This window comes from Corvus cornix, chromosome 10 (genome assembly GCF_000738735.6).
Source record: "Corvus cornix cornix isolate S_Up_H32 chromosome 10, ASM73873v5, whole genome shotgun sequence".
Lineage (NCBI taxonomy): Eukaryota > Metazoa > Chordata > Aves > Passeriformes > Corvidae > Corvus > Corvus cornix.
In genome coordinates this window covers 5,527,609-5,553,374 of record NC_046340.1, presented here as the reverse complement: position 1 = coordinate 5,553,374, position 25,766 = coordinate 5,527,609, and the positions used below count along the sequence as shown (strand labels likewise).

Below are 25,766 nucleotides of genomic sequence, written 5' to 3'. Positions count from 1 at the left end.
ATTTGCCATGCCCTGTCCCACGTTTTCCTGGTGTGGCTTTGCATCATCAATGACTTTGCAAGCACCTTCCCCTCATCATCTGGTCACAGCTGGACATGGGATTCTTTTCATGGCAGACTTGTGCTTCTTTGCCCAAATTCTGCAATGCTTTAGTGCAGAAGAAATTTAACCAACAGTGAAATCATTTTCTAAGTCTGCTCCCCATCCTTATCTTTCCCTCTCCCTTAGTCCCCATCAGCCACTTTGCTGGAAACAGTGCTAAACATTTCTGGGGCTCCTCAGCTGTGCCTGCAGCAATCTCCCTGCCCAAGGAGCTGTCAAGCTCCCTTCGCCCTTCCATTTGTGCAGACCAGGAGTGGCACAGGATGCTCTCTGCACCCCAGCCACATCCTTCCCACCTCCCCACGTGCAGCAGGGCCACGCTGCACCACCGCCACCAGCCCTGCAGGGACAGTGGCAGAGAGAAGGGCAGCATATGTAGCATTAATCCCTGGATTTTCCCACCAGCTTTGGCATTTCTACACTTCCCATCCCAGCATTGCTGCTTCATCCATGATATGGCACCCCTGGTCTTCTTCCAGTGCCCCCTGCCCACCGGGGGGCAAACAGAGCCCTCCAAATCGCAGGCATGCTGCAGGCAGCAGAGCCCAGCTCCGGCTCCCCAGCATCCCTCCTCCATGGCACATGGGGGAAGTTTTCATGGGAGAACCCATAGAATCCTGCTGTCCCTGGCACTCGACAGGGATGCGGGTCGTTGCAGCATCCCTGAAGCCACAGCACACTCTGCAGGCACTCACGCCACAGCACCGACCCCAAACCGTCCCCAGGTCCCTCCCCACAAGTGTCACGGCCTCGAGCCCAGGCACTCCACGTGTCCCTGAGGATGGTGGCACTGGGCTGCAGAGGAGTCTGTGCCCACAGCCCAGCAGGTGCTGGGAACTGGGGCCACGCAGAGCCCATGTCCACAGTCACCAGCAGGCAAAGACACCAAACAGAGCCCATCCCATCATCCTCCCACCTTCCCCAAAATCTCTACCAGCCAAATGCACCCCCCTCTTTACAAATCACCAGGCATTCACTGCCTGCAGCCCCCCCCCACAGTGGGATTTGGCAGCTGAGGGCAGCTGCTGCAGGGCTTTGCCCCTTCTGATGCTCATTCCAGCTGCAGGGCTCCAGCACGGCTCCGCTAATTCTATCAGCATAAACATGGTTTATAGGGCTGCCACTGCTGCCTGTCAGCTTTTCTAAATCACCCTGTGCAATGGCCTCCATCCCTCCCCAGAACACCAGCCCCTCTCCTGAGGTCAGAGACGCTCGGAGATCCCCCTCAGCAGCAAAGGAAAGTTTGCATCTGGCAGGGATGTGACAGGCTGGAGGCACCAAGAGCAGCCTCCAGCAAGGAAACCTCCACACCAGCCAGGGAGCAGGTCAGCCTCTCCACACCCCTGGAGCACACCCTGCAGGGAGGCATTAAGGAGAAAATAAAACCAAACAAGCAAGCAAGCAAACAAACAAAGCCCTCAGAGGAGAGAACATAGAAGTTATGTAGCTCTATGAAGTAAAAAACCAGAATGGCCATAGACCAAACTCTCCATCAACCCAATTGCTGCCACTACCCCCCACCCCTGAGCATTGTGGTGGTGGTTTTGATTTTTTTTTTTTTTTTTAATACTCTAACCAGCTCCCCCAGGACATGCCCAGTACCTACTCCCAGCCTCAGGGCAAACATTTTTTGAGTTTGGGCCCACATCAAGACAGCTATGAAGCACCTATGGTTCCTGACCCCCTCATCAGGCCCAAAAAACCCTCACATCAGTGGTTTCACCTGGCCCCAGCTCTTAGGCATCTCCCTGCCCCAGTGCCACACATCCCGGTGCAGGGAAGGAGGCCAGAGCTTGCCAGCAAGCAGCAGCATTTCTGAGCAGAGCTCTTACAAAATTCCCATCCCTTCCCACATGATGGGCAGCAGAAGCAGCCAGAGCATCCCCACCGCGGAGGAAAGGAGCCATGAGGCAGACAGAGCCTCTGGGTGATGCAGCACTGCAGTGCAGGCTGCCAGGAGCCAGCCAGGATGCTCCTGAAGAGCATCCAGCAAGCCTCAGTAACGTGAAACCCGGCGTTGGCTGTGATTCCTGTTGGGAAGGCTGATGGTCAGAAGAGACACTGGGATGTCCCAGGGCTGGACCAGTCCCATCAATGGCTGCTGTGGGGTGACTCTTGATCTCTAAGGAGGCCCGCCCCCCCAAAAAAAAAGTGTGTGAGTGGTCCCAGGAGACAGTGAGGATGATGGGGGCTCTGGGGAGCTGGGCGCTGGGGAAATGTGGCTCAAACGAATCCACATGGGGGAGCGTGGGATGCCAGCTCTCTGCCCCAGGCTCTGAGCCTCCAGAGACACGTGCGTGGGGGTTAAAACCCACTGCTCAGCTGGCAGAGGCAGGGGGGTCCCCCGGGCTCCTGCATCCTCCCTGCTGGAGTCGCACACTGATGGAGCTCAGCATCCTCCTGGGGTCCCCTGTGCTGCGCCCATCTGCATCGCCCAGAAGCTGCTACTTTCAGGACACCACTCCCAAAAACTGTCCCTGATGTGGTCAACTAAACAGCTAAGCCAGCAAAGGGACTTTGTTGCTGCAGCAGGGCCTCTCAGCTGGCCCTGTCCACCCCTCCTGTCTTACCTGGGCTGAGCCTCTGCTCAAGCACAAGTGCCTCTCATAGATATTTTAAAATAGAAATAATAACAACCTCCTCTCTTTCCTGCCTGGCTAGAGAAATAGCTTAATTAGTTAATAAGGGGCTTAATTTGTTGTGTAGCTGTGTGAAGAACTTGCAGAGGGCAAGCTAAGTCAGTAAGTCCAAGCAACAAGCCTTAGGGATAGGCTGGGGAGGGGAAAATGCTCCCAGCTGTCCCACGGGGAGACCCAGCTCTGCCTCCAGCATCACAGGAATTTCCAGGCCAGGCTTGAGGACCTTCTCTTGGTGGTGAAATAGCTGTGTCCAGGTGGAAAAATTGCGGCAAATCAATGCTTTGTGTTTTGCCAAACAATTTCTGCCCATGTTAGCAGGGTAGGTGGATCTTAAGCAAGAGGCTGCTGTCCCCAGACACAGGGGTCTTCCCTTCTCTGCATTGAGGTGTGGGATTCCCAGTATCCCCCCAGCTCTGAGGAAAGGCAGGAAAGTGACCAGAGGATGGTTCTTTATTCCCACACACTCAAATCCAACAGCAGTGAAGATGCTGGCTCCTGACTATGGATCCCAAACTCTCTCCAAGTGCACTGGGCTTGCATTCTTGGGGACACAGCCCTTACCTCCTGTGCCCCTGTCCCTGCTGCAGCAGCAGGACCTGGCCTCCCAGCACCCAGTTCCTTTGGCCAGCAACTGTCTCAGCAAACTCCTGCCTGATCCAAAACAACCTGGCAATTGTTTATCCATAGCAACATTTACAAAGGCATAAAATGGATCTTTCTGTGGAGTCACTGCCGTGCTGCAGAGGAGGCTTCAGCGCTCCTCACTCCCAAGCCTGGGGCAGGGGATGAGTGCCCTGTGGTGGCAGCCAGGATGCTGCAGCAGTTATAGCTCTCAGGAATGTCCTCACAGCCCTGGTTTCTGCTGGATCTTGTTGAGGGTGAGCTCTTACACTCCCTTGACCCCTCTGAGCACCAGCTGATATCCTACCAAGGGCAAGGGCCAGTGCTGAGCTGCTGATGGAGTCAGAGACGGAGAAGGCTACAAAAAGAGCCACACTAGGAGACACTGGAGGAGCCTAAGGGTTTTCCCCTGCTGTCCAAGGCAAAGCCACAGAAAACTTGTCTTTCTTCCCCCATGGCAGGTCTCTGCATCCTGTTTGGGTGTCATTATAGGTAATTCCCTGCTTGACATCTCGTCAAGATGTCATGGGGGAGGGAGGCACCATTTCAAGAAAAGACAAAAGGGCTCTTTCTTCATCAGCATTAACCTCAGGCAGCTCTCGAGAAAAATTCTGGGCAATTAGTGGAGCATAAGAAGATTTATAATTGAAATCTAGTTTGTAGCACTACAGGCGGCTCCCTCGAAAGACATTTCTCAGAGACCAAAAAAAAGGGGGGAAGAAAATAATAGAGAGAGACAGAGGGAGAGAGGGAACTAGTTAAAGAGTTTTAAAATCTCGCTGAAAACTCCATTTAGTTTAACATTGCATGATAGCTTTCATAATTCAGAACAAAGTGCAAAGCTCTTTAATGAGGCCATTAATGACCCTTTAATTTACTCCACCAGGGCAGAATTCATAAAATATTTATGTTCCATTTACACAGGATTTTCCTGAGACTCTTCGGGGCAAGTCACCATCACAGAGCAGGTGGGATGAAACAGAGGATTCTTCTTTTCTGTTCCCGCTCTTCTTCACCCCGGTGCTGAAGCTCCACATGTGCCTTTTAATTCTGCCAGAGAAGCTGCAGGGACCCAGGAGGGAGGAGAGCCATTTTTGACTCTTCTGCATGGTAAACAGATGCAGAGTGCTCTCTTGGATTTCTCGCTGTAGGAACAGTGAAATCCTTTTTAAGATTGAGCTGTGGCATCGACAGCCAGCCTTGGAAAACATTTTTAAAAATCATTACAACCCAGCTCCAATTCATTACTGACTCGTTATATCAGATTTGCTCTTGGGGTAGCACTGTTGAGAGCATCTAGGGAGATATGACCCCCCAGCTTTCCAGGCTGCTTTCCATGCTTTGGGTGGTGATGGGGGAAGGCTCAAAGAATGCAGGTATGGAGATGAGTGCTGATGATGCTGCTGCTGACTGCTCTGCTTGCTGGTGAGGGTGGGCTGGACTGGGAGCTGCTGCCAGGCTGATGGTAGGGGTGGTCACTGAGATTGCCTCTTGCCATCTCAGCATCTCCTGCCCCTGCAGCTGTGGGAAGCTCAGAGAGCTGTCAAGGGCACATAGGGCAGTACCCTGAGGTGAGGATGGGCTGGTTCATCACCCCCATTCAGCACTTCCTGAAAGCCACACGTGAGCTGCAGGTGATGCTCCAGTCTGGTTGTCCCATGATCCAAACCAAGCTATTTGTCTCTCCATGTTTTTTCTTCCATTACAGATTGCAAGCAGGGAGAAACACCTAGGAGTGCTTAATTGCTTGTATGGGCTGAAATATCTCTTTATATTAAAAAAAAACCTAAACAACCCTTCCTAGTTTATTCCAAAGACCTCATTCTCATTTCTTCAGTAAATGTCAGTTTCTGAACATCTTCATATAAAAAGAGCCATTAATCATTGCAATGAGGTTCACAGCATCTTAATCTCACTTTGACCAGCCTTCTCAGCTGCTTGCTCAGCTTCAGGACTGTTAAGCACTTCTCATCTGCTTCCTGCTGCAGTTTTGACCTAAGGAGGGTGCGTTGCACCAGCAAACAAAATATTCATGGCAAAACCAGGAGGACAGAGGTGCCAACCCACAAGAATCAGCCCCTCAAAAGCCTCTGCAGAGAGAGGTGAGGAAGATGCTCCAAGGCTCTCGGCACAGTAAGAAAGCTGGAGCCCATTGGAGAACATGTCCAGAGTGTTTCCAGCACCTATAAATAACAGCAGCAGCTCACACCTCACAGGCTGTAGGGCTGGGTCTCCCTGCAGCTTGTGTCTGCTAAGGTGTGGGGACACAGGCTCAGAGGGAGATGCATTTTCCATCTCACTTGCTCCCTGCCCCTCAGATTCAGGTTCGGTTGTCATTCTCATTTCCTTTCTTCGCCCCTTATTTTGCTGACGCAGGTTACAAGCCCGATGGCCCATCGAGGTACTGACACCGCCGGCTTCGGTGCGGTTCATGAGTCACCCTCCTCGTTTCACAGCTAGCAGGGCTGCTGACGCTGATATCCTCAGAAAGGACACATCAGCAGGAGCATCAGTACCTTTGAAACCGTGTCAGCGCTCATCAACAGCAGGCTGTGTGCACGCTGGTTTGTTATTGTAGGGTCTCTGGTGTGCACTGGGTTCCACGCACTGGGTTTGTGGTTGTAGGGTCATTTTTTACTTCAGGGGAAGGAAGCAGAGAGGAAGATTGCTTGACCTACTTGGATCATTCATGCAGAACTGCTTTGCAGCATAGGGTCAAGTCTGTCAGAACACTTACATCACAAGAAGAAATTATGGCCAAAAGAAACTTTAGACATGTTCAAGGAAAAAATAACAAAACCCCCACAGACATACACTCCAGTGGAGAGAAAAAAATGGATGCTGTGTTTCAAATATTTCAAAATATTTTGGAATCTCACACTCAGAAGTGATCTGAGCTCTAAAGGCACCAGAACCCTGACAGGACAAATGGGAATCTGGTCCCAGTTCAAGCCCAAAGTGTCAGTGAAGTGGTGTTGCAGGAGATCAGTGAATGGGAGAGGAGGGAACTTGCAGCAAGAAGAGGCAAAATGGAAGTGGCTGCCCAAGGGACCAGCACATCTGGCAACAGCAGGTTACCCACTCTGAAGGGATGCTCTCCATCCCAGCCCAGAGATGGGATGCCCCTAGGTGGATGCATGCTGTGCACCACAGAGGTAGGAAAAGTCAAATTTTCTTGCTGAAATCACCCTCAAAGGGAGAGGCAGGAGGTATGAGAGCAGCAGTGCTAAGGGGAGCCCACGGATGGAGCTGGCTGCCCCCGGCACTGGGATTATTCCTGGGATGCTGTCTGGTACACTGACAGCTGACTGACAGAGAGCAGGGAAAGGACCAGGTCTGAGCAGCACGGGGAACTCCTGCTGTCCCACAGAGCTTTGTGCAGACCCGGATGCTCCAGGGGCTCTTCACTCCCTCTGGCCCAATAAACAAACAGCTCTGGGCAGCTCCAGGAACAAGCTGTCTTAGTTCAATTGTTATTTGATTTCCAGAAACATCAATGCAGGGATCCCATCCAAACTGGACCCTGTGTTGTTTACTAAGCACAGGCTGCCACTTAGTTAGAAACACATGGGGTCTTACTACGTTTCCCTGGAAAAAAAAAAACAACAATGGTTTAAACTAAAGAGGAAAATATTTAGTAAAAATCAAAACTTGTACTCACACACATAGAGGCTCTGACATTTCATAACCACTCAATTCCCTGCTCCTCCATCCAAGTTTCCTGCTCAGCACAACTCTGCTTACAAAGACCACCACTAGGGAAGCTTACAGCCAAGAGCTTGGGTTTGCTAAGGTTTCCCACATTGACAGTCATGTGGGGCCAACACTTGCAGGCTGTAAAATACAGGCAGGCTCTTGAAGCTTTCTACATTTGAGTCAAATTCTTTACATCTCCAGGTAGCTCACACACCTCCAGGGCTCCCAGAGCTAAGACCTGGCAGCTACTGCCCTGAGGACACGCAGTACTTGAAGCCAGCAACACACCACCTTCATGAGGATCTTTTTGTATTTCAGCCAAAACCAGAAATGCAGTTTCAGCCACACTGAAAGACCCCTGCACATATACCATGAGTGACCCAAGCTCTTCTGAGCAGTTCAAGATCTCTCTCCACCCTATAACTGACTGCACAGACACCTGAGGATCCTCATGCATCCCCTTTCCTGCTGCTACTCTAAAACCCACAGGACAGGACAGCTGAAACACTAAAAGCCTCAATGTGGTCACTTTGACAGGCCCAAGATGCAGGCCAGCGCTCACAAGGTGTCTGTCATACAGGTGGTGTTGATGCTGTCTGAAAATCAATGTGTTTTTGAGACAAGCCACGAGGTACAAACAGGAGAGGATCAGCAGGCTTGTGGGAATGCCCTGTTTTCCTTTGTACAGCTGCTGGATCTTCTAATCAAGACTATCTGATACACTGATGTCATGCTGATAATGGTATAACTCTATATCAGCCTAATGGCACAATGGGTTTACAAAAGGAGCAGTATATGCAGAAATATGCATTCATGCTTGCTAATCCTTCATAAGCCTGTAATCCTGATTTTCTTTCCCAAATAATAAGTGCAGATCTATTAAGACCCTATCACTAGCTGCATGCTAAATTCCCCTCTCCCTGCCTGGAGTCTGCAGTGTCCCCTGCACGTGGTGGGGCAGGGGGTGACATGCCATCGCCACCAGCTCACAGCCCCCTGGGGTTCCTCCCTCATCTGTACCAGGGGGAGCACATGGAAGCAGCCACAGCTTCACTGCCACTTCACCTCCTTTCTGGAGGGTCTGAGGATGCCTTCTAGAGGGCATTTCTGCATCAAAATGAAAAATATTTATTCACAGGCATGCAAATAAGCAAGAGGATAACCAGCAGTGCTTGACAGCTTCCTCCATCCAGTGCTAGCATCCTCCGCTCTTGCCATTTGTGTCCCAACACTGCCAAATCCCCACCTCCACCAGCATCCCCAGTCACAGACAGCTGCTTCCTGGGAGCCTTGGTATCAACCAACCATTCTGCAGCCACTTCATACAAACAACCTGGAAATAACCCTTCTAGGAGTGACAAATTAATAGTCACTAATTACACAATTAATTTATTCTTTGGTACTATTAAAAAAAAAGTCTTTGTGTTACGAAGGAGGAGAAAAAAAGAAGAATCTAAGGATTTGTTTAATTACAGCTACAATGTATTGAAAAACCAAGTAATTCTAATGATACAGACAACGCTGTGATTGTGTAATTAGTAATTAATTACCTACAGAAATGACACTTTCTTTTCTTTAAAGCTATTAATTTTTCTTCTTGTTGTTTTGGGTTTTTTGTTTTTTTTTTTTATTTGCATGCAACTGTCTTCAGGGCACACAAATCATAGGAGCAAATTGCTGCATGGCACAGCAGCTACTAGCCTGGTTCTGTGTGCATTCTTACCTGTGGGCAGAGCTGCTGTATCCTCACCTCTCCCATCCTGCTCCCCACCGAGCAGCAGCCACAGAACTCCCTCCCCAGTTTCCCTCTGCCTGTAACAACTACTCTCCACACCAAGAGCCCTGCAAAAAATGGGCAGCAGGGCAAATTGTGTCTCCAGCCATGAAGAACCACGGGGCCAAAGCTGACAGACAGAACAGCTACAGCCTTCTGTGGAGGGAGTCAAGGCACAGACTGTTAGCCCAGTGCTATATTTATATATTATGCTTATAAGTCCTGATGTTAACCAACGTTATATATATATTTTAAGTATTCATGTATTCACAGCTATAAAGGCCTTTTCTCTACTTGAGCTAAATTGTATAACCGTGACCTATTGTCCCAGAAGGCTTTTTATTCATGTTAAATGGGTACTGAGATCAGAGCGCTCCTTGGTAGTAGGTACAGAAGTGTTCTGGAGGAGACAGGAGAAGATGGATGGTTGTACTGAGGCTCAGCATAGAAACCAAAAACAGGAGAAGCAAGCAGCTCTACAGCCCAGCTGGCTTGGCATCTGAAAAACCAGATGTGGGGTTGGAGTGTGGGCAACAGTGCCCAGCACACACCACTCACTCACACCCACTTCGGGTAGCTCCAACTTCCCATAGGGATCCCTCACCACCCTCCAGTCCCATCTGTTCTGTGACCTGTGAGCCAGGGAGAGGGAGCCAGGCTGGGCTCTGTGGTGCTGTCCACGGCAATGCCTCCATCCTGCACCTCTGACGAGCTGTCCCACCCTGCCCCTCGGGGACAGCATTCCTGCTTGTACTGCCCCTGGCAAACAGCACAAGTGCTCACTGGCTCTCTGGTACCCACAGAGCCTCCAGCCCCACCCCTGAGCACAGATGCACCCTGGCAGCTCCCAGTTAATATTCACAGGGAAACACAACCTCCCTGCAAAAAACTCTGCATCAGCATCCTGCACCCTCATCCCTCCCTGCCCAGCCAGGAGATCACTGTAAATCACGTCAGTGAGACTGGCAGTCCCCCTGCTCTGATCTTAACCTTTATCCAAGGCCAGGGAACCCCTCTGGCTTTGAGCCTCATGGTCACACAGGCACAAGCAGTGAAATGTTCCTCATCCATCTGTTCATTCCCAGTGCATGCCAAGGACAGCCTCCAGCTCCTCAGAGACACGTTACCTCCACGCTGTCTTGGGAAGAAATCAGGACAAGGCGGGCACCTGGGTGCTGGTGCCAGGATGCACGGTGACAGCCAGGGATGCTGGTGTCCCCTCACTGCCTGTGATACTTCAGTCACTCCGACACAGTCAGGGTGGAAGCGGCAGCGAGCTGGCTGCTGGCTGTTACGCTGGTGCCAGATGGTGGATGAGATTAAAAGAATTTGATTTTCAAATAATCCATAAACCTGGCTGAGCTAATGTCGTTTCATATGCATTATCTTGTAATCCCAGGGAAGAGAATGTTTCAGAGCAAAGAGCCTTATTCTCCCTCCCTGCAAGGACTCTAACAAGCTAAAGATAATCCCCTTTTTGTTGGAAGGTGCTTACAGAGGACCTACAACACCCAAAGTGTGGCACAGGGGCTGTGGCTCTGTGCTGGTGCCTGGGAACAGGACAGCCAGGCACCCAGCACCCTGGGGGTTGTCTTGTCCTGAGCTTTGCACAGGTGGGAGCAGCACGCAGCAGGGTCCAGGGACATGCTGAACTCAGACCCCTGGCCAATAAAGAAGGGATTTTGACACTCCTGCTTCCTAACAGTGCATGGGAGCACATGCTGCATCACTGGGGTAGAGTAGGGCATACATATATTCTTCTAGGTGAGTCCACTTTTATGTGCACTTTTGGGGATAAACCCCCAAAGCCCAGTGCAAGTAAATCAAAGGCATGCTGTGCCAATCTGGAGAGGATCAGGCCCTCCCTAGTGACTGAGCCCCACAGACAGAGTCTGGTGACCACCCTCCCTCTCACACAGCATGTGGCTGAAACCTCAACACTGCCCTCTCCAAAGCAACTGCTGCACAATCAAGCTTATAGGAAATTCATCCTTAGGGATTTCTTGACTTCTCCTTGTTTGTGTCAAATACACACAGTCCTTTTTTTGCCTCTATCCCTATTCCACATGGATGCACCCCTATCTCACCCTAACCCCTGCACAGTGCCCTGGGCAGACCCCAGCACCTGCCCTCCATCCACCCTCTATCCTCGGATGCTGCCTGCCTGCTCCCTGCCTCTTTTCCCTGCACTAGAAGCTCCTTCAACTCTCCTGCTACTTGTAAAGCCCCCAGTGGAGCAAAGACAACCATCTGCCAATCACTGGGATCCTTCAACATGTGAGCTACAAGCTTGAATACAGCAGTTAAAAATTGTTGATCTTTATTCCATGCTCCAGGTTCCCACGCTGGAGCATGGGAGAGCTAGAGCAGGAAGTTATTTTAAGGGGAAAGGGAAATAAAACACCACTGATAGGATTTCCCAGTCACTGCCTGCCATCTAGTGCCTAGCACTGAGCTGTTTCACGGGCAGCAAGCAGCATCCACCTCCATCCTCAGGGGAATTTAGCTCTTAGATTAGAGCCAGCAACATTTGAGTATCAAGCTCCCAGCACTGATAATTCCCCGCCATGCTCCTCACTCTGGGCCAGAGCCAGGGAATGGGTTTGGAGTCAAATAGCCCAAATCCTGGTGGGACCTATCAGGGAAAACAGCATGGGAGTGAGGAGAGGTGATGCTGTGTGCTTGCCTGGGTTGTGACACGATGCCCAGCTACAAGAAGCGAACTGAATACAACACAGCTTGACTTGCTGCAAGCTGCTGCCTTCAAGGTCATGTCATTGTCATCAGCAGCTCTGATCAAAGCAGTGCACACAGGCACTGTGTGAAGAGTGCCACAGACAGGCTAAAAATAGGGAGACAAATGGAAGCATGAGGGAAAGGGGTGAAGGGTGAAGCTCATCAGCTGATTTTTTAGAGAAAATCGGGAAACAAACAAAAGTAATAAAGTAATAAAGAAACACTGACTTTGTGACTTGGAATATTCTGGCTCTGGGACACACCTCTGAAGTTTCCCACCCAGTTCAATCCATGGGCAACCACTCCAGCAGAACACAGTCCCTACCAGCCCCTCGTAGCTGGTGATTTTTAGTGTTTTGTATGTCTTCAGGCAATCTCAGGAGCTGATGCTCTCCCTCCCCTTCCTTCAGCAGGGATGTACCTGGTGTCATCTTAGGGAGTGTCTGGCAGCTTCTTGTCCCTCTGAAAGGGCTCAGATAACTACCTACCCACAAAGGGAGGAGAGAGCAGGCAAGACAGCTACAGCTCACCTCAGTCCTGTATTCAGGCAGAGAAAATTAAGGGATATGAAATGCAGAAGGCTCTGGGACAGCTAATGTCCATCTTGCTCACCACCTCCTGCCCCTGAAAAGTGGGTCCCCATGGGTGCCACCCCCAGCAGTCGCCTGTCCCACCCCCTGAAGCAGGGGATTCACTGCCCCATCCAGAGAGGGCACTGGTAGGATCAGACACCCTGAACGCCGTGTTTCCCTCCTCTCCAAACCCCTTACGGCTTGGCTGCCCACTCCCCATCAGATCCCGCTGCTTTCCTCAAGCTCATCCAACACTTGCAGCCTGTGCCACTTGGTAGTAGCACAGCTTGGGAGGCAATTGCTGTTCTGCAGAGGGGGGCTGTGGGTCTGACACAAATGGGCCTCGCCGGGCATTTGGAAAGGGCAGGCGGGGCAGGGCAGCGGCTTCTGAACACACAGAACCAGATTTCCTGATTAGCACATGGCTCCGATTTCCTCCAATGCTTCCAGAAAGCAATAGGCGACATTAACTAAAGGATTACTTAGAATTCAAAAGCAAATGGGATTTGTGACCCATTATATTAACTGGGGGCTGGGGAAAGCTCTACAGAGAGAGAACACTGCCGGCAGGTCACCAAACCAATTATTAAGAGCTCACAGATCACGAAACTAGATATATACACACATCAAGATAAATTTCTATTTGCCTATAGAAGCAAAATGCTGGCTGAGCCACCCTCCAAACCCAGCATGCTTTTTTTCTATGTGCCCATTAAGCCTGGTTTTTATCTAGTTTTTTTTTTCCCAATAATTCACTCACCCCACAGGTTTAATGCTGTGGAATAACTTTTGGGAGGGTAAAACCTGAAAGGAGAAATCTAATGGGCATAATTACTTTGATAGATGAGAGAGAGCAGAAAGCAGGCAGGCAGCAGCAGTGCTGGCCCATGCCTCATGTCCTGACATTCCCAGTCTCCCTCTGCCCACATGCCTAAGAGAGAGAGCAGCCCCTCAGAAGATGATCTGCCTTCAACATCAGCTCTCACCTTAAGCTCCAACAGAGTTCAGCTTAAACTTCAAACTGTTAACTGAAAAATCTTTTCCTCAAGTTTTGCCTCAGTTAATTATGAGACTGGATGTTCACGGTAGCCAGATAAAGGGCCAGCTGCTGGCAGCACACAGTCCTGCTCCCAGAGTGGGCTGTGATGGTGAGTCCTAAAGCCTCACATTCGCTCCATAAAGGCTTTGTTGCCCTTGCTCAGTTTTGAAGCTTCATTTTAATATTGCTGAAAGACCCTTCATAATTCAATTGAGAAATGCCCCTGGGTCTCCAAGCATTGCCTATGAAGTCCTGACAAAGGATTTTATACCCCACAAGATCTGTTAGGGAAAAATAGCCTTGAGAGCAAAGCTGTAGCTGGAACTACCTGAAGGGAGGTCCTGCTGTCAGCATTTCATACTCACCTCACAAATTCCTGGCTTTCCTTTTTGAGGGCTTGGTGTCAAGGATTGGGTAGTATCAACAAAACTTCTGGGGAAATTTGACCCTGAGTACAAGTTTCCCAGCAGCACCCCTTCTTTTATATCCATTCTTACCTTTGCAGAGATTCACTCAAGCCGTGCCTCCTGACTGCCCCACTCTGTGTCTTTCCAACATGCTGATTAAACCAACCCACAGAGGTTTCACAAGAAAAGGGAGGAAAAAGGTATCCTGAAAAACAAAGGGATCTAGTCCATTCATGTCACTGGTGACCTCAAGCAGATTTCCCACACAATTTTCTGCTGAGTCTCTGGGCTGCCATGAGAAGAGCAGCCCACACTGCATCCCCTGCAGGCAGCAGAGCACAGCAGGAAAGGGCAGCACCTGCAGAAAAATTCCTTCCAAAGAGACAGATCCCTTCCAACATGAGAATGGGGGCTTGAACAGGACAAAAGCAAAGGGACTGATGCTCCTGGAGATGCTTCATCCTCCAGGACAGGGAGTGAGCCCAAAGGCTGCACCAGCAGAGACAGCACAATTCCCATCTTCCCTGAGCCAGCCCACCCCTTGCCCCTGCAGTCAGGGATGCCTCAGGATGCTACCTGCACCCCAGCAGTTCTCCCTGCCCATGGCTGTATTTGGGAGAATAGCATCTCTCCTCGTACAGGTTTTCAGAGAGCAGGAAGAGTGTAGCCTGTGTCTCCAAAGGCTTCTCCTGGCTCCGCAGGTATTTATCTTTCAATTTTGAAGCCTTTGATTGCTTGGGGCCAGCCAGAAGGATCAACAAACACCAGCTTCCCATTATGTGAGAAAGAGTAAGGTTCTGAACAGTTCACGCTGTATCACAAAACATATGAGCAGGGCTCTGCTTAGAGAGCACCAACCCCCAAAACTCACACAGCTAGGGAACGTATTTGTAAAAGGAAAGGAAATCTATCTGTGAAGCTGAAAAGTGTTTTTATTAGGACTTGTTATCTCTCCTCCACTGGACGGGAATGAAGGTATCAACTTGCCACAAAGAAAACCTTCAGGTGTCTTTTCTAACATGGTGGCTCAAGCAATGGCTTAGATGCCAGTGCTTTAGAATGCAACTGCTCCTTCAATTTGTGTCTGCTACTGCAGACTTTTAGCAACAGCTGCTGGACTGCATCACACCAGGGTCAGGACATCTTGAGATGCTTCCTTCCCTCTTGGCGAGGGAAAGGATGAGGCTTTTTGTGTATGACTCTCAAGAATAGAAGCATCCTGTGCCAAAAATGGCTTTGAGGAGCAGAAAGCCTGCACAGCCTGACCCTCTCCAGCTTCCTCTCTGGTGTGTGCAGTCAGGAGTGGGTACCAGCAGCACTGATCTTACCTTGGACTTCTTATCTAAGTCCCACATTGCTGCTCTCAAAGCAAGGAGTTACAGGCCCTTTCCAAAACTCCTCTCTCCAGTGCACACTTCACAGGAGAGCTCTTCCTGATCTCACTGTGCCTTGCACTTAAGAGCCACAGCAAACTCAGTTTCTTTCCCAGGCACTTGCTGTGGTTTCAGGTTCTGCCAGAGAACTCATGTGAAGGGGCCTTTGTCAAGGTGAGAAAAACCCTCTAGGGTTTGGATGCAAACAAGCTCCAGCCTCCCTCAACACCCAGACAAACACTCTGGAGGTTCTTCATCACGCTTCCAAGGGGAGGTTTGTGTTTCATGTTCAGCAAAAGTAAAATACTCCCCCTGCTCTTTGTGCTGGACTGCAGGAGGCACACCTGGCAGCAGCAGGTCTCACGCAGCCACGACTCCACAGGTTTCTGCTGCTCTCTCAGAAAAGGCTCTCAGGCTTTGTGCTGCCCTTTCAGCAGTTATCAGCAAAACATATCCCACCAGCCTGCCTGCTCAGACTTCTGCAGCTCTGAATATGGGAATAGGTTCACACTGAGTGGAAAGACAGCCTGCAGCCACCAAGCTCCCAAAGGAAAAGAACAGCCTCAGTGACTTACTGCAGGAGTCTGGGAGGAAATGGGAAGACTCAAACCATCCTCTAGGATCCTCCTGCCTTCCCTCTCACCGAGGCTGGGGAAGAAAACAGTCCACACAGGAGAACTGAGCAAAAGCACCCAAGTTGCAGGACCTGCAATTGTTTGCAGCAACTGGCAGATTTAAATTAAATCAACTACAGGGAAAATAAAAAAAAATAATAAAAAAAAAGGTGGTGTTCCCACGCACGCTGCAAGCAGGAATTTGTGTTTCAGGTGATGAGAAAACAGTTTCAGCTTCCATAAAAGACCAAGCCTCTCACAGACCTGCTACCTGTAAGAAGGTCTGAGGACAAGGAAAAAATACTTAAAAATGAAGGATGCTGTTGATTCTGACCTTTCCACTGCTGAAGGAGCTACATGTCTCTCAGCACAGACAACACCCAAAGACTTGCAGTTTGAGTAATCCAGAAATAAGAACTGCCTGGGTTTGAAGACCAGCAAGGTTTCAGTACAGCCTTTTCTTTCATTTGTGCTCTTGCATTTGGGAACAAGCACAGATTAAACAGCACTTTCTATGCTTTGAAAGCTTTGCCCCAGCAATACAAAACCTGCCTTGGTGTGGGAAACAGGGCAGATTCTTTGGATGAGGGCATGCCTTAAGCTTGTGGCCACAGGGCTCTGCTGCATCTTCTGGAGCCAGTGACAGCCTGAAACAAGAGTGGCAGAGAAAAGCCTAAACCTGTGCTGACTGCACCCATGCTCCCTGAAGATGGGGCACAGCCTGAAGGGAAGGACTCACCTCCCCCTGCTGCAGGAGCTTCCAGTCCTGGAGAAGGCAACAGGCCCCCCTTCAGCAGTGCTGACCTCAGAGGGCAGCCAAAAACCTGCAGTCGTTCAGGCACATATTCTGCTCCACATTTATTTCCTCTCAGAGAGCCACAGCCCTCTGCTGCAGACTCAGCCTCCTTGCCAGGCCTGTGAGGATGCTTCCAGGAACCCAGTGTTGTTGGTAATTTATGGCAAACCTGCAGCTCCCAAAGCATCCAGCATTAGAAAATAGAAGGTTGCTGTGCTACCCTCCACCCCAATGGCTTGCATAGTGATTAAGGGTAACTTTAATTTGAGGCCTGCAGCTCAACAGCTCCCAAAGGATTGATAAAATACATAAAGCAATCTCCAATTCCACCTCTGGAGGCCGAACTCTCTCCGGATGATTAACGACAGTTATTTCCTCCCCTCTCCCTGCTGCTGGAGCAAGCTGATTCCCTGCAAAGTCCAGCAGCACTCTTGACTACTGAACAGCAACATTTACAACCAGAAAAAAACCTCCAACAACAGAACCAGCCCCAGAGGGCCAAGGCAGCACCACATAAGCCCAGGATAGATCTTCTAATAAAGAAATTGGGGTAACAGGGTCGGGGTATCAAGGTCAGGCTACCTGAGGCAGACCCAGCTGTGCTGGGTTAGCAGTGCTGGCCTAATGCAGTGGGAATGGGAGCCAAGAACTCCCTAGAGACACCTTTGAGGCTGCACCCTGAAGGCAGCAATGCTAAAGCACCTTCCCCTCCCAGCCCAGACAGAGAGCTGCTGCTGCTACCCTCCTTCAGTGTCTGTGGCTGTAACCGGAGGCTCAAGGGGAGGCAGCATGGGTGGGAGAGCAGCTGCTTCTTCCTCATGGACACATGTCCTCCACAGCCACTGTGCATCACAGACTCGAGGCCAGAGGCAGCTAACACTAAAAGTTAGTAAGCTGTGAATATCCCTGCTTACATCTCCTCAGAAATCCACCTTGTCCTGGCTGGTGTTCAAGAGGGTCTGTTCCCACCAGGACACACAGATAACCCCCCAGTGCTGCTCTTATCAGAGAGGACGTACCAGAGATAAGCATCAGCCATTGCAAGGAGATACCCTTTGAGACTGAGCCTGTGACAGGAGCCTGGAGAGCAAAGCAAACCTTCTGGGTACCACAGCCCCAGGGAACCACACTCTTGGGAGAGAAAAGGATCACAGCATGCATTTCCAGAAGAGGTGGAGGAGGAGAATTCAACAAGAGCAAAGAACTCCCTCAGGAAAGCTTCACTTCCGAGTATAAATTTTAATGTTTATTCATTACAGGACCAGTGAAGAGAACTGGGAAATAAGGCAAAGGCAAATTATCCTCCAGAGCCCAAGTGAACATCTCATACACACAGACCATGCAAAGCAGCAGCCGTGCTCCTCTCTGGAGCCACGTCCCACATCCTCCCCATCCGCTGGAGCACAGCCCATTGCTTACAAGTCCAGGAGGAATCGATTGACTTTTTTCAGGTATTCTGACTTCAGGTAATCTCCCAGCTCCTTCTTCGTGACCCACAGGTAATCTGCCTTCAGCTCTGCCTGGGACAAATCACTGCTTTGGAGGAAAGCTTTGAAGAAGAAGACTTTGGCTCCCACGTTATCCTCAGTTCTGATGGCCCTGGGGAATTTATACTTGTAAATCCCATAAGGTGCATTCCCCAGGACTTTGGCTTGAATGTGCTCTCCTGCAAGATGCCAGCAATGCAAGAGAAAGACAGGAAGACATAAGAACACAGAGCAACAATAAGTGCTTCCCTGTATAACAAAAAGGCAGCATAAGCCATTCCTTGTATGTGGTTCAGACTGACTGTTTCCTCTTTGGCAAAAATACTGACAACTGTGAAAAAACTGGTTTTTCTCATGAAAAAACAGCTCGTCTGAAGACCAGCAAGTCCTCTCAGAGTGGGAGAGGAAGGAAGGGAAGGACAGGGTATCCAGCTTTGCCAATCTTGAGTGAAAAGCAAGGACACACGTTTGCCATCATCACCCATCTGCCACAAAAGCTAATACAGAGCAATAAGAGGGAAAGAGAAGCCCAGAGCAAGCCCAGACATTCAGGGGGTGTCTGGTGATGCCCCAACATCAGACTATGATGGCCAGACACGGCGCTGCTGCTGCTGGCAGCCAGAGAACCAACTCCCAGCCTGCCAGCCCCCTGCCATGAAATGCCTTTTTACTACAGCAGATGGCAAATATCCCTCAGAGAGGGCATCGGAAGAAAACCACTGGGACAAACGAGAGGGAGGGTCAAGCTACACACCCAAAAACGTAGCCATGGCTCGCTCAGCTGTGCTTCGTAGCGTCTCTCCAGGCTGCCACTCCACTTGAGGCAGGAGCCACAGCTCCTGGTTACCAATTTTCTGCTTCACCAGAAGCATCAGGTTACTGTCCAGCTTCCTGTTCAACGACGTCCGATCGTTGCTTTTATCAGCATCTGCCAAAAACCAACACATGCTGCAAACAAAGGCTCCTGGCAGCACACTCTGACCCCCTTGATTCATCAACCCTCTGTGCCTCATGCCCAGCAACAATACATGAATGTGGATACATAGAATAAGAGAAGAACCCAGACAGGAATGCTGTCAGTCACTCTGGAAGTCATTGCAGGATTCAGCTGCTGTTTTCAGTTCCAGAAGGAATCTATAATAAGCAGCCTGGATCTCTACCTTGACAAAAATCAACAGGAGCACTAAGCAGAACTTGGGAACCAAATGACCAAACATTTCTCTTGTCTGGAAACCACATCTAGTTTCATCATTTTGCCCTAGTGAACACACACATTTTTGCTGCATAGGAACACTGATTTCCCTGTCAGACAATTAACTGCACAAGTGCTGCCACAGAATCAAGACTCTCTTTAAAACAAGCAAAAAAAAAGACCCAAAAATGCTTTCATTCTACTGAACTGCACTCTGGCAAACAATCTGGGTGTTCTCACCCCCCACAGACTCCAGGCTGTACCTGTTATCCGTGGGGCAGCTTTGAACCGCAGAAACTTCTGTTCCCACTTCTCCTCCAGGTCTTGAACCATGATGACGGTCTTGCCTTGTGCTTCATCCTCATCATACAAGCTTTCCTTTTTCCTTTTGAGCTGCTCCTCCTCCTCCAGCTTACGGATTTCATGATCTGAATAGTGGCTCTTCTCCAGCTCTATCTAGAAGGGCAACATAAAGAATTCTTAAGCCACAAGCACTATAGGCATTAGCAAGCAGAATTAAATTATTTCCAGCTCAGCAAACATAAGGTAATGGGAAATTCCTGAGGCTGAGCATGATTTCCCTGTTTGCAGCAAGAGTGTGTGACAAGGACACCAACACCATAGAGGAAGACCACGGAAACATCACCAACACCCAAGAAATGTGGTGCAAACCGCACACACAGCACTCAGGCAGCAACATCACAGACGGTGTGTGCAAGGCCAGCAGCCCCTGACGTCCCTCTCCCCTCATGCCTGAGGGCGCCATTTCCCCATCAACACCCCCACGCACCCACACACACATCCCCACATCCCCCTCCACCTGCTCCATGAGAGCCGCCATCTCTTCCTCCTCCTTTTCCAGAGGCTGCGTGATTCGGGGAAGCCTCAACAAGCACATCGCCCCAAAAAGCCTCCACGAGCGCCGCGGGGCAGCGCTACAAACCCAGCGAGCGAGGCGCGCCGGCCGCTGCCCCCGGGGCGCCGCCATGGCCCGCGCCCCACAATGCCCCGCCATGTCCCCTCCTCGCTCCCGTCGTGCTCCGCGGCGGCCGCTCCCCGGCGCGGGTCGGAGCCGCCGCCATGAGCGCGGCCGTGGCGGTCGCCGGGCAACGGGTGCTGGGCTGGGGGTGAGCGGAGCGGGCGGGACGGGCTGTGGGCAGCGGGGGGACAGCGGGGAGGGTCCCCTCGCTGCGGGGTGGCCGCTGGGGGCTTCCCGCTATCGCTAGATCGTATCCCCCCACCGCCCCAGCGCTCACCGGCGGTTCTCTCCCTCAGGGGCCGCGCCGCCGCCCTGTGCCGCGGGCTCCGCACCGGCCCCCGAGGCTGCAGGACAGCGCGGGGGCGGCTGCCAAGGAGACGGAGAAGCAGAGCGCGACCGAGCAGAGGTGAGAGCCGAGGCCAGGCCGCGCCGGGAGGGCGCTGCCATCTGCCGCTTGCTGCGAGGTTTTATCGCCTTCGGTGGGTTTTCAGCCGAAGAAGGGGAGGGAGCGACTTGAGTCAATCAGAAACGCAGCTTGTGTTTTTCGGAGGCTTGATCCCTTCTTTCTTTATTTCCCGGTATGAAATAAAACTTTGTAATATTTAAAGAGCGAGGCCTGGTAACTCTTGTTTTCTTCATCAGCTCTTCAATCCTGCAGAGGAACTCCATGAGGTGGGATGGCAAGGTTTATGAAGAGGTCCCGATAGCTCACATTAAAGCAACATACAACAAGTAAGTAAATGAGCTGCTCCATTCCTGCTCTCATGTGAAATAAAGGCCTAGAACCCGGGGTTTGGCCTGCCGTCCTTTTGATCTAAAGGCTCAAAATAAAACTGCAAGGGAAGTGGTGTTCATGACTGGGAAGATGATCATGCTTCAAACCTTAGTGCTGTTCAGGGAGCATAACTGTTCTTGCAGTGTTTTTAAAGCAGTAAGATTGTTTTTATACATTTTGATTACATTCTGATTTGAATAATCAGATGCTGACAGTTTTAACAGCAGTTTACTTCCAGCCCTCTGCTCTAGCACTATTTCTAGTACTATTTCTGTTGAAAAAATTATCATATTCTCCATGAGAGACAGTTGTGTTTCATCAGTGATTCCTCCTGTGATACGTTACTGTTCAAAGCTCTTTCAAGTTCTAGAAGTGTTTTGTGGTGTTTTTTTTTTTTTTTTTTTTAGTCGAAGAGGTAAAATGCAGTGAGAGGTGGGTCTGAAAGGGCTGAGTGGGGTCTGAGGTATACTTAGCTAAAGCACATCTTGTCCAGAAACATCCTGCCTGGGTCTGTAAGGTGACCAGAAGGTCACTGCTGGGTGCTCTGTGCAGCAGATTTGAGTAAGTGGGATACTTTGAAAGGGAGACAGAAGTCCTGCAGTCAGCCATGCCAGTAAGGTGAGCGAAAAACTGGAGAACAAAGCTTTGTTCCAGCTTGCTTCTTCCCTCTGCCCCTGTGTTTCCGCAGCACCCACATCCAGGTGGTCAGCTTTGACAACCAGCCGTTTGCCCGCACATCCTGCGGCACCGAAGGCTTCCAGAACGCCAAGAAGGGAACTGCCATCGCGGCACAGACCGCGGCCATGGCAGCGGCAGTGGTGAGTCCGCACCCCTGATTCCCTCCTCCAGAGGGGAGCACTGACTGCCTGGCCCAGACCTGGGCACTGGCCTGGCTCACAGGCAGCACTCCAGAGCTCTTCCACAGCATCCCAAGTTTCATTTGCACGCAAAGCGTTTGGAAGAGCTGTTAGAAATGCCCCGAGAGTGAGCTGAGCTGTGCAGGTTGTGATTGGAAACGTAACTTGGAGCCTGTCCTTTCCTAGCGCCGGTCTGCACAGCCTCCATTTTTCCTAAGTGAACATTTCTCAGCCATTTTGGGAATGTAGCCCCTGAATCAGCAGCAGTTCAAGTTTTGCACCATAGGGGACTGAGAAATAGCTGTAGTTACTGTCTGGATGTTTCATATTTGCTCTCTGCCACAGGAGAACTGAGCTCCAGCCAGCAGTTCCAGTCAGAGAAGGTGATGTTCCTTGCACCTGTAGTTTCCAGCTGCATATGGTTTATTGTAAATCTTTCTAAAAACCACGTGGGTGTCCAGGTGGAGGAGATGGGGCTGGCTGTGTCACGGTCCTCATTACAGCAGAATGAGGCAAGGTGAAACTGAAAATCCTTATCCTAAATTAAGTGGAACTCGCTCCAGCCTTTCATGCCAGAGGAGTTTGGTGCCACTGCTGGCCAACAGCTTATTGTGGTTGACTCAGAGGAATATAAGAACATCTTCACTATTAATCTGTGCTCGTTGGAGCCTCATAATAGCTGCGTAGCTGTGCTTGGACTGATTTATTCTGTCACTGTTGTTAGTACGTTAATTGCACCAGAACACAATGAGAAAGAGAGCCAGAGGTGCTCCCTCCACGTGGTGGCAGCAGGGCTGTGCTCTACAGCAGTTCTTCATTTCCAATTTGCAAGCTCCTAGAATTTTTGCACTGAAGGTGTGGACTCCTGCACAGCAAATGTAAAGCTTGCCTGCTCTTCTCATTTACCCTCCAGAAGGAATGCACTGCTCACAGGGGAGAAGTCACCACATTAGAGAAGGGAAAACAGCTTAGAGTTAGTCCTTGTTAGTCCCTTGCCACTTCAGTCACGTATCTATGGATATGTCCTTTTCTGCCCTGGCTTTAGGTCACAGATAGTTTTATTTGAGAGCTTTCTCTGTGTGCAGAGATGACAAGTCTAGCACAGAGGTTTTCTTGAACTGCCATGGTCATACCCCAGCCTCCTTTGCTCCTAATGTCTCTGCAACAATCCCCATATATGTCTTCTGTATCCCTTACTACCTAATCTTTATTTTTACTTAAATACTATTATGATAATGAAAGACAGCAGGGGAGCCCGAGTTTATGTCAAAGAGAACACTAACCAGTTGTTCTTTTCACAGAAAGCACGTGGGAAGGGTGTACTGCACGTGCGAGTCATGGTGAAAGGACTGGGACCAGGACGCAAAGTAGGTGTTGGAGTTGCTTTTCCATACTTTTATTTTCTCAGGCATCATGCATGTTTTCTAAACTCAGGCTGGTCTCAATTAACTTGGTTTTTCTGAAGCTGATATAAAGGATTCCTCACCCAAGTGCTCAGTAATGAATTTTTAGAGTCATTTGAATTTTTAGAGTTATTAGAATTTTAGAGTAATACTATTTTGGAGGTAGAATAAAAGCTGTATTTGGAACTTCTTATGGATAAAGTAGGAAAATTGATGGGAAAGCTCAAGAAAAGACTAGAGCAGATATGTTTAAACTGGGTTTTCCAATATGAGTTACTTATTTTTAAGAAATACAAAGTGAGAACCATTGGAACGAGTTGATTTTCAGATGGGGGATTAAACTATTTTGCCCTGAGCTTTTTCCCTTCTCTGCTGTTCCGTGTGTTGGTAACTCATCTGCTGTCTCGTTGCAGGCTGCCATCAAGGGGTTGACCATGGGAGGTTTGGAGGTCATCTCCATCACCGACAACAGCCCGGTCCCCCACAACGGCTGCCGCCCACGGAAGGCCAGGAGACTGTGAGGGGCAGTGCAAGGGACACACAGCTTTCAACATCAGTTCATCAGGGACTGAGTTGAGTGTTACTCCTGTGACAGAGTCTGGAAAGCCACCCTCCCTGGAAATACTTGTTGAGGGAAGCTTGGAGAGACCATCCTGAGCCTTAAAAATGCAGGAGGTAGAAGCTGCTGGTGAAAGCAGGAATCTGTGTATTCCCTTAGTGGGAAGCCTCGTGGCTACAAAGTTTGTTGATTAAAATGTTGGTCTTTTGACAGCCATTCCTGCTGTGTTCCCAGAAGTATTTTGGCTTATTATTGCCTCTCGACTGCTCTCTTCCTCTTACCACTATATGTGGCTCTTGTCTAGCCCTCCATGCCATTAGTGCCCTTGTGAGGCAGAAGGAGAGCCTGAGATCTCCATCTCCTTTTAGTCATCTGTAGTAAACAACTGCACAGGTCAGGTCATCTTCCCTCTTTCTCTCACTGCTCACATTGGGAAACAAGGCATGGGGTAACTCTTTCCTTCCCCCTGGCTCACAGAGCTACGTGTGCCCTACAAGAGGCAGCTCCCCCTGTGAACACAGAGCACCGGCCTAGATCCATTCCTGGCAAAGATCTGTTGTAGTGCTTTGTTTCACCCAAGCTGTACTGACCTGCCACTGCTCTTGGCAAAGGAAAGCACCATTCTTTCTAAAGGGGCTGCTGGGATCTTGCCAGGTTTGATGCTTGCAGTCTCTTTGGCCCTGCCTTGTGCACCACAAACTGGATTTTCCAGGGTCCTGGGCAAAGCAAGCTGGGTTTAGTAGACCCAAGGAGCAATGAAATTCTGCCAAGGAGATACAAAGCACTTAAGTCTTGAACTGTATCTCTGTGTATCCACAAGCAGCAGGAGCTTGTTGGGGGTCTGTGATGTATTATCGCTGTCCCAGCTCCATCCAGAATTTCTGCCAAGGAAATATGTCTGGAGCATTAAGCAGTGAAGGTAATAGCAGTAACTGACTACAGGATTGATTTCCTGGATGGCAGAGGCACAGTGCCTAGCAAAGGGCATCTCATTGAAATCCCTGCTGCCAGAGAAGCCCTGGCCCTACACAACGTGCACTGGGCAAGTATTTCCCCTGTAAACATGGTGTATTTTAGAGCAGCCAGCAGTTCTATTGCAAACGCAGAATCTTCCTTTCTATTATTTCTCATTCTGTCATTCTTCTGTAGTTTCTTAAATTGCATAATTAACTATTTTCTTCCTCTTTAGAGAAAGGGTACCATAGCAACAAGGCAGTGAACCTCCTTCATGGGGCTGAATGGCATACGGCAGGTTTTGAAAGAAATCACTTCGCTTAGAAAAGCCTGTTGAGTTGCATTTGACAGGAGAAAACAAGATTCACACAAATCCCCTACTTTAGTCCAACTCTGAATTTGAAGTGAGGGTAGGTGATCTTAAAGGGAAGTTCCTTGAGCTGTCACAGATTTGACAGCAAGTAAGAGAGGCTCTTCTATAGGTGTTTGACACACTAGAAGAGCTTCCCCCTCACTCCAGAAATATGGCTGCACTAGTGACTTTATATTCTGCCTTTTAAGAAGAAGATAGCAGGTCAGCTATAAACTGCCAAGATGAACTCTCTGAGTACGCAGGCAGCTGGCTGGGGAACGGGTGTGTGATGTGCTTACAGCAGGGCTGGGCTGGTGTGTGTGCCGAGCACAGCAACCAGCCTGACAAAGGAGGGGCACCAGCCTGTGCTGGCAGGCTTGTCTAACACACAGAGAACCAAACACTGCTGTTCTCTACTACAGCCTGTTCATTGCATCAAGGCAGAAGTGCCCACATCACATCAAGTTGATAGAACAAATTGAAAAATAAGATTGTGAAGAGATCTGTGGTCCTTCTGAAATTCAGGGAAGAGTGTGTGGGTGAATGGAGAGTCAGAAAGCAGCAAGAATAAACCTTTGTCTTACCCAGACTTGGAATCAAGGCTATGTCCTCTGTAAAGGCCACTCCTTAACACTCTTGGTTCCTGGCTGTTTGTGAAGGTTTTAGGAAGTCTGCCACTGCATCAGCACTGCTTATACAGTGGGAAGCTTTATGTCCCTCCTTGCTCTGCCTACTTCTGGTAGCTACCCCTACTTCTTCCTCCGACTGGCATTCCTGTAACACCCTCTGTGCTGGACAGAAGAGGCTGACACTGTTCTCCGTGGCTCAGTGGCTGGCAT

At 49.9% G+C, this 25,766-nt stretch overlaps 2 protein-coding genes across 2 annotated transcripts; one reads left to right on the top strand and one right to left on the bottom strand.

The window, feature by feature from the left end:
* Positions 1-17,588: 17,588 nt before the first annotated feature.
* MRPL46 (mitochondrial ribosomal protein L46) lies at positions 17,589-20,063 on the bottom strand. Its single transcript, XM_010391036.2, has 4 exons — positions 19,869-20,063; positions 19,312-19,504; positions 18,611-18,784; positions 17,589-18,035 (listed from the first exon to the last, which is right to left on the bottom strand). The coding sequence occupies exons 1-4, from the start codon at positions 20,061-20,063 to the stop codon at positions 17,785-17,787; spliced, it is 813 nt and encodes a 270-aa protein (XP_010389338.2). The 3' UTR covers positions 17,589-17,784.
* A 50-nt stretch (positions 20,064-20,113) lies between these two features.
* MRPS11 (mitochondrial ribosomal protein S11) lies at positions 20,114-23,837 on the top strand. The gene is given in 7 exon segments (XM_039557666.1): positions 20,114-20,175; positions 20,324-20,361; positions 20,364-20,433; positions 20,670-20,759; positions 21,491-21,620; positions 22,961-23,026; positions 23,476-23,837. Coding segments are annotated over 7 exon segments (549 nt in total). The 5' UTR covers positions 20,114-20,128; the 3' UTR covers positions 23,584-23,837.
* Positions 23,838-25,766: the final 1,929 nt, after the last annotated feature.

What these genes read in the sequence shown, in the direction of transcription:
- MRPL46 (XM_010391036.2), bottom strand. Translation starts at nt 20,063, where the DNA reads ATGGCGGGGCATTGTGGGGCGCGGGCCATGGCGGCGCCCCGGGGGCAG. An exon ending in TGGCGGCTCTCATGGAGCAG is followed by an intron (nt 19,505 to 19,868) that starts GTGGAGGGGGAT and finishes TTGCCCTTCTAG; the next exon opens with ATAGAGCTGGAGAAGAGCCA. An exon ending in AGCTGCCCCACGGATAACAG is followed by an intron (nt 18,785 to 19,311) that starts GTACAGCCTGGA and finishes GGTTTTTGGCAG; the next exon opens with ATGCTGATAAAAGCAACGAT.